This window comes from Bos grunniens, chromosome 7, assembly GCF_055505025.1.
Source record: "Bos grunniens cultivar Pamir isolate PY7600 chromosome 7, Bosgru_T2T1.0, whole genome shotgun sequence".
NCBI lineage: Eukaryota > Metazoa > Chordata > Mammalia > Artiodactyla > Bovidae > Bos > Bos grunniens.
Genome location: NC_141171.1, coordinates 11,249,661 through 11,264,702, shown reverse-complemented (window position 1 = coordinate 11,264,702; position 15,042 = coordinate 11,249,661). Strand labels below are relative to the sequence as shown.

General features: G+C 44.7%; 1 protein-coding gene and 1 pseudogene across 3 annotated transcripts in view; both read right to left on the bottom strand.

The window, feature by feature from the left end:
* Window positions 1–4,368: 4,368 nt before the first annotated feature.
* On the bottom strand, window positions 4,369–6,317 carry LOC147368369 (thyroid receptor-interacting protein 6 pseudogene; annotated as a pseudogene).
* A 2,577-nt stretch (window positions 6,318–8,894) lies between these two features.
* ADGRE3 (adhesion G protein-coupled receptor E3) overlaps window positions 8,895–15,042 on the bottom strand; it is a 61,881-nt gene continuing 55,733 nt past the window's right edge. For 2 of the 3 annotated variants that reach the window (XM_086408798.1, XM_086408799.1), the window contains 2 exons: window positions 14,015–14,110; window positions 8,895–9,096 (listed from right to left, as the gene is read on the bottom strand). In XM_086408798.1, the coding sequence (XP_086264924.1) occupies window positions 9,088–9,096; window positions 14,015–14,110 (105 nt within the window). In that variant the 3' untranslated portion in view covers window positions 8,895–9,087. Of the gene's footprint in view, window positions 9,097–13,829; window positions 14,111–15,042 lie in introns of those variants that run through there. The other variant, XM_086408800.1, reaches the window with a different exon arrangement.

The following is a 15,042-nucleotide window of genomic DNA, read 5'->3' as shown; positions in this document are numbered from 1 at the left end:
TCCTGGAACTGAGTGCTTCGTGGGATGCAGGACTTTCTGTGCCAGAGGTGGCGAAGTCCTGGGCAAGCTGGGATAGGTTGACCACCGTCGTGTTCAGGAAGCCAAGAGAAGAGAGTGCTTCCAGAAGGAAAGGGGGGACTTCCCTGGTGGTCCAGTGGTCAGGAATCTGCCTGCCAATGCAGGGGACATGGGTTTGATCCCTGGTCTGGGAAGTAGGATCCCACAAGCTGTGGGGCAACTAAATCGGTGTGTCACAACTACTGAGCCCAAGCTCTACAGCTCAAGAGGCACAATTAATTACTGAAGCCTGTGCACCTAGAGCCTGTGACCTGTACCAAGGGAAGCCACTGAAATGAGAAGCTCATGCACCGCAACGAGAGAGTAGCCCACATTCGTTGCAACTAGAGAAAGCCTGTGGGCAGCAACAACGATCCGGCACAGCCACAAACAAAAGCAAAAACAAAAAACAAAAAAAAAAGAAAGGGGATAATGCATATATAGATAAAACATCATATTGTACATCTTAAATATATACAAATTTTATTTGTTAATTAAATCTCAATAAAGCTGGAAAAAACCCCTAAAATATTTGGTTGTCAAAAAAGAAAGTAGAAATGAGGGTGAACAGAGTGAGATGTGACCAAAAGGTCAAGTTAGAAAAATTGAGAAGCAGTCAGTGGACTTGGTACTGAAGGAGCATTCGGGACACTGAGCCATTCTTGGATGTATTGGGGACAGAAATCCGACTACAGTGGGCTGAGCAGTGAGGGGGTAGGAGGAAGTGGGGACAGCAGTGTGTAAACAGTTTTTCTACAATTTTGGCTATGAAGAGAACTAGAATGTTATTGTAGCAGAGAGAACTTCTGGGGTAGAAGAGACCTGAACATGGGTGCTCCATACTCTTCCAGCCCCTACCCCCACTTATTCCCATAGCAGATCTCCTGGGTCTTCAAGGCTGATTTTTTCCCTTCATGGTTTTCATCTTTTGGAATTGTGCTCTGTTTTTTTTTTTTTGAAATGCTTCTTCCACATGGTCTTTTAACTCATTAATTTGTCTCTTAACAGTGATCATCTTCTTTGATTCATCCAGTAAAATGACTCTTTTTTTTTATTTTTTTTATTTTGCTCGAGCAGCAATGTAGATTCCACAACCAGAATCTTTAATTACCAGTGGTGTAAGGTGCTGGAAAGATGCATTGGTCCTGGGGCTCCGGGCAGGGAGAAGGTCTCACAAACTCTTTCAACAAATGCCACCACTCCTCAAGCTTTATCACTAGAACATCCTGAAAGTAACTTGCTTTATAAAACTTCGGCACAGAGAAGCAAGGGCTGACCTTAGATTATTAGCTTTTCTACTTCAACCTCAGGTACCACCAATGGAAACGACAGGGCTGCAGGAGCACTGCCAGCCTCTAAAATGACTCTTTTTATTTATTCTATTTATTTCCATAGAACATTTGGTGCTGAACTTGAATCTCTTTGCATCCTTCTTTTTTATCATTCTTTTAAAAAAAAATAATTTGATTCACTTATATATTTTATTTTTGCCTGTGCTGGGTCTTTGTTGCTGCTCAGACTTTTCTCTAGTTGTGGGGAGTGGGGGCTTCTCCTCTGTGGAGTATGGGCCTAGGCTCTAGGGCACAGGCTTAGGAGTTGTGGCGCTCCGGCTTAGTTGCTCTGCGGCACATGGGCCTCCCGGGTCAGGTATCAAACCTGTGTCTCCCTAATTGGCAGGTGGATTCTTTACCACTGAACTACTGCTGCTGCTAAGTCACTTCGGTCGTGTCCGACTCTGTGTGACCCATAGACGGCAGCCCACCAGGCTCCCCCATTCCTGGGATTCTCCAGGCAAGAACACTGGAGTGGGTTGCCATTTCCTTCTCCAATGCATGAAAGTGAAAAGTCAAAGTGAAGTCGCTCAGTCGTGTCTGACCCTCAGCGACCCCATGGACTGCAGCCTTCCAGGCTCCTCCATCCATGGGATTTTCCAGGCAAGAGTACTGGAGTGGGGTGCCGTTGCCTTCTCCACTGAACTACTAGGGAAGCCCTATTATTATTTTTTAAAGTTGTTGTCTGTCTACTCCAGCAGCTCAACTTTGCTGGGTGACAATTATGTTGACCATACTCTTTCCACCTGTTGAGTCTTTTCAAGGGCTGTCATTTTTCTTAGGGACTCAGACTTGGGAATTGAGAACTCTGAGTGGTGACAGTTTCCCAAGTGATGAAAGAAGATGGATTCTTCACCCAAGGGGGTCCATATGTATACTAGGCAGGTGTGCAGAGGCGCCTCCATGCTCCCCAATCTCCTTGCTTGCTTCTAGATTCAGGAGCAGAGCTCCTCTTGAAGTTCTTGGGATCCAGATGGATCAGAGATACACACACACACACACACACACACACACACACACGAATGATGCTGACCTTATCCAGGAGGTTCATGGACCCTGAGGAGTCAAACTCTTCATAGGATGAACTATGTCTAATTTTCACCCAGAGTTCTCTTCAGTTTACCTTGAAACTTTCCACCTGGTGCATGGGGAAGACATTTCAACCCCAGATTTCCCTTTGGGGCTTCCCCCCGAGATATCTCTCTCATGCCCACCCATCCGCTATGGGTCCCAGCAGATTTTGGGTTCAAAGAGGCAGATATATTAAGGTAGAGAGTGAAGGGGAACTGAGACAGGTGCAGGTGGCCATTTTCCTATAATTTGCCATCTTTCTCTCTTTATCATGGGGTCCAGCAAGCTATAGCCTGGGAAAGTGTGAAAGTGAAAACATTAATCACTCAGTCATGTCTGATTCTTTGTGACCCCATGGACTGTAGCCTCTGTCCATGGGATTCTCCAGGCAAGAGTACTGAAATTGGTTGCCATTCCCTTCTCCAGCAGAGAAGGCGATGGCACCCCACTCCAGTACTCTTGCCTGGAAAATCCCATGGATGGAGAAGCCTGGTAGGCTGGGGTCCATGGGGTCACTAAGAGTCAGGCACGACTGAAGTGACTTAGCAGCAGCAGCCCTTCTTCAGGGATCTTTCCGACTCAGGGATTGAACCCAGGTCTCCTGCATTTCAGGCAGATTCTTTACCGTCTGAGCCACCAGGGAAGCCCATAGCTTGGGATGGGGCTGTCAAATCCTTCCCGCAACCTGTTTTTATATGGTCGTTGAGCTAGAGAAAGTCTTTGCGTTTCTAAAGAGATGTACACATATAACCCTTTACACACACATCACACAAATGGGTCTGTGACTGTCTATGCTATCATCTGGGCTCCCCCAGTGGCTCAGTGGTAAAGAACCCGCCTGCAATGCAGGAGATGCAAGAGACACAGGTCTCTTCCCTGGGTCGAGAAGATCTCCTGGAGGAGGGCATGGCAACCCTCTCCAGTATTCTTGTCTAGAAAATCCCATGGACAGAGGAGCCTGGCGGGCTACAGTCCATAGGGTTGCAAAGAGTCAGACAAGACTGAAGCAACAGAGCACAAGTATATCATCTATCGATCACTGGATTTAGCCTGAAAAATCTAGAAAAAGTTTGCTCATCCGTCTTTAGCATGAGCAAAGAGCATCTTTCCTCACCCGAGGAAGGTGAGGATGTGAGAAAGGTGAAAGACTCAGGAGAGAGGGGAGATAATCGGTGGAGAGAGGTTCCCAAAGAGGCATCAGGGGAACAAGATCCAAAGCACAGAGGGGGAGGTTAGTTTTAAACAAGAAGAGGGACCCCTCTGCCATTGTGGAAGAAGAGAGGAGATGATGAGCATCAATGGGGGAAGGAATCAAAGATGAGTATGGATGTAGGTATATCTGTAAGAGATGTCAGAAGGCTGAGGGAATTTCCATCAGCTGTTGTTTATTTTCTCTGAGAAGTAGGAAATGAGGTCTCTAACCTTATATAGAGAAAGGGGATGCAGATTGAAGAAAGAACTGAAAAACTGGAACTCCACACATGGGGAAGTTGACTAGGGATAGGAAGAGTGAGTTCCAGGTAGCCTGAGAGGTCTCGTTTAGCCCAGAAAGCACACATTTGTAATGGCTCCTAGATGAATGATTCTGGGATCTCACTGCTTTGATGGAGTGTGGAGAAGAAAAATGGTTGGTTCATAAGGAAAAATGCTTTAGGCTACAAGTAACAGATTGCCTGACCCAAAGTGACTTAACAAAAGGAGTTCATTTGTCTTACATATTGAAAAGTTCAAGGGTTGGTTACAGTCATAACCTAACAACATCATAAGGCCCAACTTAATTCTGACTTTCCACTCTTCCATCCTTAGTATTTCCATGCTATCTCCTTTGTAAGCATCATATTATTATATGATAGCAGCTAAAACTAGGTAGTAATTGGCAAGCTCTCCTTGAATTTGTCTTTTTTTTGTAAACTCTGGCAGGGTTGTTATTTCATGACTGGAGGACGAGGAGACAACATTTGGTGACAAAGTTATAAAGGTAGTTGTTGGGGAAGGTGGTGGATGGGAAGGGAGGGCACAGCGGTGCTCCTGGGGAGACTCAGCAGTCGGTGGTGACGGTGGCCGAGAGCTCCTGGATCTGCCAGGCAGTGCAGGTCTTGCACAAGATGTGCCCATCCAGTGGGTAGCAGCCCTGACACTCACCCTCAGAGGACAGCAGCAGCCCACCCTCCTCACACTTGTAACAGCCAATGTGAAAACTGAGATCCAGAGCTACCATTCGCAGGGTCTCCTCCTGACCCGGCTGAGGCATGATGGCCCCACCACATACTGAGCATCTTGGGGCAAACTTCCTGTGGAAGTCCTCGATGCAGTGGATCTGGCTCGTGGCATCCACAGTGAAAGGAATGCCGTCCAAGCCGCGGTGTCACACCACACAGGTGAAGCAGCCCGGGTGGTAGGCCTTCCCCATAGCCCGCAGAATCTGGTCCAGGATGGGCTGGGAGCAAGTGGAGCACTTCTCCAGGGTGGCCACATAGCAGCTCTCACAATACGCCCTCCTCTCCACGGCGTAGAAATGCTGGCCCCGGAGCTGGGCCCCGCACGCAGAACACACAAAGCAGCCCACGTGGAAGACGCGATCCAGGGCCACGGCCCCGGCCCCGTCCCTGACCACGTCTTCTCCGCAGCCACCACAGCGGCCGAAGTACTCCCAGCTGGGCGGGTGGTTCATGTCGTGCACCAGCTTCTTGGTCAGCCTCTCAAGCTCCTTCTCGGGAGGCTGGCTCAGAGGGACCTGGGACCCATACCCGCCTCCTCTTTCGCCTGCAGGGCAGGAGACCCCCGGGGCCTCCTCCTTAACCCCCCGCCCTGGCTCGCGGTGGCTCCTGTAGCCAGCCCCCCAGACTTCACCTCGGCCTGGGAGAGGAAAATGGGGGCCTGGGGAGGGCCCGGAGGCCTGAGAGGCCCCCCGCCTGGGAGGGCCGCAGCCTCTCAGGGGTTGTGCCACTTTGACTTGCACAGGGACGGCAGGGCCGGCGGGGGTGCTGGCCGTAGCATAGGAGGCCGGAGTGGGGCCCCCATAGGGGGACCCTGGGAGCGGCGGGGGAGGAAGCGCCCCTCCATTCGGCCTCAAGGGGCCTGACCCTGAGCGGTAGGCAGGGGGCTCAGGGGGCTCGTAAGCCTGCCGTTCAGGCTGCCGCGGGCGTGACCTCGACCCCCGTCCAACTCAGCCAGCATGCTGGTCAGGGAGTCTATCTCAGCATCCAGACTTCCCGGGCGCAAGCCTCCCCTATCTGGGAGGAGGCCCTGCGAGTGCTGGGGTGCTCCGTGGCACCCCACCCAGGCCAGCCCTCGGTCCTCCGGTCCCCCGGGGGTCTGGTAACACTGCTCAGATGGGAGGGGGCAAAAACTGACCGGGGTGGGGCTGGAGCGCTGCTCGGTGGGCGGGGGAGGCCCCTCGGCCCCTCGAGGGAGCGCTCTCCCAGAGGGGCTCGAGCTGGCTCCGGCTGCTTCGGGGGGAGCCAGGTGGGCCCGGACATGGTCTGGAAAGGGGGACTCCAGACAGCGGGTCGGGCCCCACGGAGCCCCGGGGCTCTGACTTGGATCCCTTCTTCCTTCCCACACCTTGCTTGGGACTCCAGGAAAGTGTCTGTTTTTTATCAAGGAGAAAAAGTATGTTCCAGTAGGTGTCTCTTACATTTCAGTGGCTAGAACTGGTCCAAATGGTCCTAAACCAATTTCTAGCAAATGGGAAGGACATCACTATGGCTAGTTTATACTAGGGTTTCTCAACCTCATCACTACTGATATTTAGGGATGGATAACTCTGCTGTGTATGTGACTGCTGTCTAGCAGCTGTTTAGCAGCATCCCTGACATCTATTGCTTAGATGCCGGTATCATCCCCCCTTGCCCAAGTTACTGCAATCAAAAATGTCTCCAGACATTGCCATATGTCGCTAATGGTGGGGATAAATCATCTCCAGTTCAGAATCACTGGGCTGAAATCAATCTCTACTGACCCTTGGGACCAGGTATGTTGCTGTCCTAAATATTAAAATAATCAAGGTTCTATTAAAAAGGAACATGTAATGATGGCAATGACTGCTGAATAGATAATCCACAGTGCCTCCTATGATTGGATCAGTCCTGGGTGCAGATGACACCATCCTTATGGCAGAAAGTGAAGAGAAAATCGTCTCTTGATGAGGGTGAAAGAGGAGAGTGAAAAAGCTGACTTGAAACTCAACACTAAAAAACTAAGATCATAGCATCTGGTCCCATTACTTCATGGCAAATAGAAGGGAAAAAAGTGGCAGTAGTGACAGATTTTATTTTCTTGTGCTCCAAAATCACTGCAGATGGTGACTGCACCCACGAAATTAAAAGATGTTTGCTCCTTGGAAGGAAAGCTATGACAAAACTAGTTGTTGTTTAGTTGCCAAGGCGTATCCAACTCTTTGTGACCCCACGGACTGCAGCACACCAGGCCTCCCTGTCCCTCACTATCTCCCAGAGTTTGCCCAAGTTCATGTCCATTGAATAGGTGATGCCATCCAACCATCTCACCCTCTGTTGCTCTCTTCTCCTTCTGCCTTCAATCTTTCCCAGCTTCAGGGTCTTTTATAATGAGTTGACTGTTTGCATCGGGTAGCCAAAGTATTAGGGTTTCAGCTTCAACGACAGTCCTTTGAAAAAGTATTCAGGGTTGATTTCCTTTTAGATGGACAGGTTTGATCTTGCTGTCCAAGGAGCTCTCAATAGTTTTCTCCAGCACCACAGTTTGAAAACATCAATTCTTCAGTACTCTGCCTCCTTTATGGTCCAACTCTCACATCCGTACATGACTACTGGAAAGACCATAGACTTGACTATGTGGACCTTTGTCGGTAAAGTGAAGTCTTTGCTTTTTAGCACAGTCTAGGTTTGTCATAGCTTTCCTTCCAAGAAGCAATTGTCTTCTAATTTCAAGGCTGCAGTCACTATCTGCAGTGATTTTAGAGCCCCAGAAGAGGAAATCTGTCACTTCCACCTTTCCCCCTTCTATTTGCCATGAAGTTATGGGACAGGATGCCATGATTTAAGTTTTTAATATTGAGTTTTAAGTCAGCTTTCTCACTCTCCTTTTTCATCCTCATCAAGAGGCTCTTTAGTTCCTCTTTGCTTTCCACCATTAGTGTGGTATCATCTGCATATCTAAGGTTGTTGATATTTATCCTGGCAATCTTGATTCCAGCTTGTAGCTCATCCAGCCTAGCATTTTGCATGATGTGTTCCTTGTATAAGTTTAAATAAACAAAATGACAGCATACAGCCTTGTCATACTCCTTTCTCAATTTTGAACCAGTCAGTTGTCCCATATAAGATTCTAACTGTTGCTTCTTGACTAGCATACAGGTTTCTCAGGAGACAGGTAAGATGGTCTGGTATTCCCATCTCTTTAACAGTTTTCCACAGTTTATTATGAGCCACACAGTCAAAGGCTTTTGCACAGAGGTAGATGTTTTTCTGGAATTCCCTTGCTTTCTCTATGATTCAGCAAATATTGGTAATTTGGTTACTCTGCCTTTTCTAAACCCAGCTTGTATATCTGAAAGTTCTTGGTTCATCTACTGCTGAGACCTAGCTAGAAGGATTTTGACCATAACTTTACCATCATGGGAAGTGAGTGCAATTGTCTGGTAGTTTGAACATTCTTTAGACAGTGTGTTAAAAAGCAGAGACATCACTTTACTGACAAAGGTACATATAGTCAAAGCTATGGTTTTTCCAGTAGTCATGTATGGATATGAGAGTTGGACTATAAAGAAAGCTGAGTGCTGAAAAATTGGTGCTTTCGAACTGTGGTGCTAGAGAAGACTCATGAGAGTCTCTTCGACTACATGGAGATCGAACCAGTCAATCCTAAAAGAAATCAACCCAATATTGAATTACAATATTCATTGTAAGGACTGATGATGAAGCTCCAATACTTTGGCCACTTGATGTGAAGAGCTGACTCATTGGAAAAGACCCTGGTGCTGGGAAAGATTGAAGACAAATGGAGAAGGTGGTGACAGAGAATGAGATGGTTCAATAGCATCACCAACTCAATGGACATGAATTTGAGCAAACTCCAGGAGACAGTGGAGGACAGAGGAGCCTGGAGTGCTGCAGTCATGGGGTTGCAAAAAGTCAGACACCACTTGGGGACTGAATAGCAAAACTAAGTAAGGAATCAGAATGAGGAAGCAAAGGTGTTGAAAGTATGAGGGAGAATCATTCGACTTGGGTGATCGTGAGATTTAGCCTGGATAAGAAAGGAGGTACAGGTGATGGTTCAGAAGAAGCTGATGGTTTGAGTTTAAAAAGCACGTTTAGGGTAAGAGAAAGAACTTGAGAAAAAGGCCTTGACAAGGGCTCCCTCATTCACAAAAAGTCCATGGAGTATTTGCAATGGTCATGATTTGGGTATCCAGGAATAAGCATTGATTGAAAACATAGTAGTGAAGAGAAATCCAATTGAATGCACATTTATTGAGATTCCATTATGCAGAACAAACACTTCAGGAAGTAAAGGTCAAACTTTTCCTCTCCAGGAATGACATGTATAATGATTCTCCTTGTCTGCACCTTCATTCTTCATGATACCAACCAGATCCACATGCATGACGTGTAGAGCTGAATGTTCTACTTATAGTATTTTCTCTTCACTTGGCCTAGAAAACATCCCACCCCAAAGATGTTTAGATTAAAGCTAGGTGTCAGGATAAAAAACAAAGAAATGAACAACAAAACAGACAGGAACAGTTGGAGTGGGTTAAAGCCAGAAAGCTCCATTCAGCAGGCAAGGATGGCTTGAAATCCTAGCATTTTGCACGTCTTTAGATTATAGTGGGAGGACTTCTCAAAAATCCAGGGTGAAGAATTCTTTTTTAAAATCTTTTACCCAGAGTCACTTACTATTTTTTTTTTAATTTTAACTTTTCATTTTGTATTGGGGTATAGCTGATTAAAAATGTTGTGATAGTTTCCAGAGAACAGTGAAGAGATTCAGCCACACATATACATGTATCCATTGTCCCCTAGATTCCCCTTCTACAGGATGAAGAATTCTTTTTTTGGAAAAAAGTGTGGCTATAGTATCCCACTCTAGAATTTCAACCCCTGGGATGTTGGTTTTTTTGTCCATAAAGAAGGGCTAGACTCTAAGTTCCTTGAAGGCAGCTACTGTGTTGGTATTGTTGAATTTTGTATGTTCCTGGCTTACCATCAGATCAGATCAGTCGCTCAGTCGTGTCCGACTCTTTGCGACCCCATGAATCACAGGACACCAGGCCTCCCTGTCCATCACCAACTCCCGGAGTTCACTCAGACTCAGGTCCATCGAGTCAATGATGCCATCCAGCCATCTCATCCTCTGTCGTCCTCTTCTCTTCTTGCCCCCAATCCCTCCCAGCATCAGAGTCTTTTCCCATGAGTCAGCTCTTCGCATGAGGTGGCCAAAGTACTGGAGTTTCAGCTTTAGCATCATTCCTTCCAAAGAAATCCCAGGGCTGATCTCCTTCAGAATGGACTGGTTGGATCTCCTTGCAGTCCAAGGGACTCTCAAGAGTCTTCTCCAACACCACAGTTCAAAAGCATCAATTCTTCGGTGCTCAGCCTTCTTCACAGTCCAACTCTCACATCCATACATGACCACAGGAAAAACCATAGCCTTGACTAGATGAACCTTTGTTGGCAAAGTAATGTCTCTGCTTTTCAATATGCTATCTAGGTTGGTCATAACTTTCCTTCCAAGGAGTAAGCGTCTTTTAATTTCATGGCTGCAGTCACTAACTGCAGTGATTTTGGAGCCCCCCAAAATAAAGTCTGACACTGTTTCCCCATCTATTTCCCATGAAGTGATGGGACCGGATGCCATGATCTTCATTTTCTGAATGTTGAGCTTTAAGCCAACTTGTTCACTCTCCACTTTCACTTTCATCAAGAGGCTTTTTAGTTCCTCTTCACTTTCTGCCATAAGAGTGGTGTCATCTGCATATCTGAGGTTATTGATATTTCTCCTGGCAATCTTGATTCCAGCTTGTGTTTCTTCCAGTCCAGCGTTTCTCATGATGTACTCTGCATATAAGTTAAATAAACAGGGTGACAATATACATCCTTGACGAACTCCTTTTCCTATTTGGAACCAGTCTGTTGCTCCATGGCCAATTCTAACTGTTGCTTCCTGACCTGCATACAAATTTCTCAAGAGGCAGATCAGGTGGTCTGGTATTCCCATCTCTTTCAGAATTTTCCACAGTTTATTGTGATCCACATAGTCAAAGGCTTTGGCTTAGTCAATAAAGCAGAAATAGATGTTTTTCTGGAACTCTCTTGCTTTTTCGATGATTCAGCGGATGTTGGCAATTTGATCTCTGGTTCCTCTGCCTTTTCTAAAACCAACTTGAACATCAGGTAGTTCACAGTTCACATATTGCTGAAGCCTGGCTTGGAGAATTTTAAGCATTACTTTACTAGCGTGTGAGATGAGTGCAATTGTACGGTAGTTTGAGCATTCTTTGGCATTGCCTTTCTTTGGGATTGGAATGAAAACTGACCTTTTCCAGTCCTGTGGCCACTGCTGAGTTTTCCAAATTTGCTGGCATATTCACAGCATCATCTTTCAGGATTTGGAATAGCTCAACTGGACTTCTGTCATCTCCACTAGCTTTGTTCGTAGTGATGCTTTCTAAGGCCCACTTGACTTCACATTCCAGGATGTCTGGCTTTAGGTCAGTGATCACACCATCGTAATTATCTGGGTCGTGAAGATCTTTTTTGTACAGTTCTTCTGTGTATTCTTGCCATCTCTTCTTAATATCTTCTGCTTCTGTCAGGTCCATACCATTTCTGTCCTTTATCGAGCCCATCTTTGCATGAAATGTTCCTTTGGTATATCTGATTTTCTTGAAGAGATCTCTAGTCTTTCCCATTCTGTTGTTTTCCTCTATTTCTTTGCATTGATCGCTGAAGAAGGCTTTCTTATCTCTTCTTGCTGTTCTTTGGAACTCTGCATTCAGATGTTTATATCTTTCCTTTTCTCCTTTACTGTTGGACATATTCTAGAACTCAATAAATATTCTCTTTGCCGCCTACAAGTTGTAGCTTGGTTTAGAAGTTTCAGGCTCCACAGAGGAACAAGTATCTCCCTACAGCTGCCCACGGAGATAGGATTCCTGATTGTTATTACAGGAAGTCCAAAGCTATGCCTTCCCTCCTGGTATTTATTGTTCATTTGCAGAATTTCTTTGCTCGAGCAAGACTTTCCCATAAGCAGTATTCCCTGGTTATACAACCGACCTTCCAATGCTATCAAGTTTGTGAGGAGCAGAGCTAGAAAGTTAACCCAAGATCAAGTTTGTCTATAAAGGACAAAGGGTTTTGTTAGCTTTTTACTCATACTCTCTGCATAAAAAAGGAAAAACTTCAGAAATTCTTCTAATTAAAGCAATTATATTTCTTAAATGTAGCTACATATAAAATATATCATAAATATACAATATGTAAATGTATCATGTATCCTTTCTTTTTTAAAGATACACTCATTCAATTTCCATAGTGTTAAGCAATAATAGTAATAATAACAACGTATCCTTATTCATTGTGGGAAACTAGTAGTTGGAGTGCTGGCAGCTTTGGGAATTCTTTTGGGTTATCTGGGAAACATTTCAAAGGTCACAGCCAGTGGTTAGCAGCTATAACAATTTTACTCTTATTGAGAATATTAAACTTAATATTTTTTCTTATGACTTGATTGGCTCTATTCTCTGTAAGCTTAATATTTATAAAAAATTTTTCCAAAAAGAAATGTTCTGATCATTTGACATGCCTGCCCTAACACTTTTTCCTGGTTCCATTTTCTTCTTGGTCCTTTTGGAAAGGTTTAGAATGAATTCCCCTTCCCTTCCCCCAGGAAAGAATTTGGAGGTCACTGTTTCTTCAGTGACCTCAATATTTCCACTGCTGAAGAAAATTCCATATTTTCTCAAGAAATGTAGAAACAGTGTTTCAGAAATTTCTCAATTTTGGTTCGCTTAAAAGTAACACATTCTAAGGCTTTTTGGTTAGCAGATGTGGTAGGCATGTACATGGAAGACATAAAGCCAAATGAGATTGGGAGAATTTTTATGGATTAGAATCTTTGGAGCCTGTCTAGTGACATACCTTCTTACAAGTATGTCCTCTCATTTCTTTAAAAGATCAGTTAGGGTACAACTGTGGAGAGAAGTCTCAGGTAGTACTTGGAGCGCATTCCTTGATGCCATCAATCCTGAGTTAGCTCAATGAAAGAACAAACAAAACCAACAACCAAGTTCCAGAGAGGTTCTCTTTCTAACAGGACCATTTCCTCTCCCAGGAAGGTCCCATTATTACATGCACTCCTCCTCTATAATTATGTAGAACATTTGGGGTGGGCCTCCTCTTCTGGATCCCTTTCTGTAGTATCCACTACCTCCATGGGGCTCAAGTCCACCTCTTTTTGAAACAGCCATATTTCGAGGGATGATGACCACTCTGCTATGTCTGTGATTGTAAGTCTCCCCCTAAAGGAGTCTACTTTAGATGGTAGTGGTGCTGGTGATATGTTTTACCCATACTTTAAAAAAAATTAATTTTTATTGGACTATAGTTCATTTACAATGTTGTGTTTATTTCTCCTGTTCAGCATATCCACTTAAAAAAAAAATTTTGGCCACGCCATGCGGCATGCAGGATCTTAGTTCTTTGACCAGGGATCGAATCTATGGCCCCTGCATTGGAAACATGGAGTCTTAACCACTGGACCGCCAGGGAAGTCCCTGTATCCACTGTTTTAGATTCTATTCCCATAAATCATTACAGAGTATTGGGTAGAGTTCCTTGTGCTATACAGCAGGTTCTTATTAGTTATCTATTTTATTTATTTTTTAAAAAGCTTTTATTTTTATATTGGGGCTTCCCAGGCAGCTCAGTGGTAAAGAATTCACCTGCCAAGCAGGAGACACAGGTTCAATCCTTGGGTTGGGAAGATCAACTGGAGAAGGAAAGGGCAATCCACTCCAGTATTCTTGCCTAGGAAATCCCATGGACAGGGGAGCCTGGCAGTCTAGAGTTCAAGGGGCCACAAAGGGTCAGACATGACTTAGCCCCTAAACCACCACCACTACCATAGTTGATTGGCAATGCTGTGTTAGTTTCGGGGGCACAGCAAAGTGATTCAGTTACATATATGAATGTATCTATTCTTTTTCAAATCATTTTCCCATTTAGGTTATTACATAACATCGATCAGAGTTCCCTGTATAATAAGTAGATCCTTGTTAGTTATCCATTTTAAATACAGCAGTGTGTACATGTCAGTCTCAAATTCCCTAACTATCCCCTACTTGGAATGATGAGAATATATATTAATACAACAGCCAGGTTAGGCACTATTAGTGAGCAAGAAAGAAACAGTGAGAAACAATATGATGGGAATGAGGAATGCAAACCAAGTCATCAGGAAAAGGACTCCTCCCCACACTCGGCATGAAAGGGAGCTTGTTCTAAGACAAGGGAAAGGAAGTTTGGTGTGTCAAGGCGTGGCACATTAGAATAAACCCCAAGTCTTACCTCACTGGGTTTTGAGTCAGCACCAAACCTGCTGGAAAGTGTGTAAGCCTCAGACTCAGATTTAGATTTGATGATCTCACCAAACCACTTTTGGACCTGGAACATCGAAGAAAATACCAGGATTATTTTTGTTAATGTTGGAGAAGAGAAAAGTCAGTGAGTTAGGAAGAGGATGGGAACATTATGAAAAACCTTTTCCTACAAAATGTGATATATGCATACAATGGAATGTAATTTAGCCTTAAAAAGGAATAAAATTCTGAAACAGCCTACAACATGGATAAACCTTGGAGACATTACACTGAGTGAAATATATGTGTTAAAAAAACTGTTAGTCACTCAGTTGTGTCTGACTCTTTGAGACCGCATGGACTGTAGCTCGCCAGTCTCCTCTGTCCACGGGATTTTCCAGGCAAGAATACTGGAGTAGGTAGCCATTTCCTTCTCCAGGGGATCTTCCCAACTCACGGGTTGAACCCAGGTCTTCTGCACTGAGGGCAGATTCTTTATCATTTGAGCCATCAGGAAATATATAAGCCAGACACCAAAGGACAACTACTGTATGATTCCACATGTTGAGAACCTGTAATAGTCAAATTAACTGGGACAGAAAGTAGAGTAGTGGTCACCAGGAGCTTGGCAGGGGAGAATACAGCATTATTGTTTAAGGGATACGAGGTTTCAGTTTGGGATGATCAAAAAGTTCTAGAATGGATGGTGGTGATGGTTGCATGACAATGTCAATGTACCTAATGCTACTGATCTGTACAATTAACAAGGTTAAAATGACAAATTTTGTTATGTATAATTTACCACAATAATTTTTTTCATATTACAGGATACACATTTGTCATAGAAAATTAACAAAATGTGCATATGCAAAGGAATAAGATAGAAGAAAATTGAGGAAGAAAATTCCTCAATCTAGCTCTCAGGGCTTCTCAGATGGCACTAGTGGTAAAGAATCTACCTGCCGATGCAGGAGACACTAGAGTCACGGGTTTGATTCCTGGATTGGGAAGATCCCC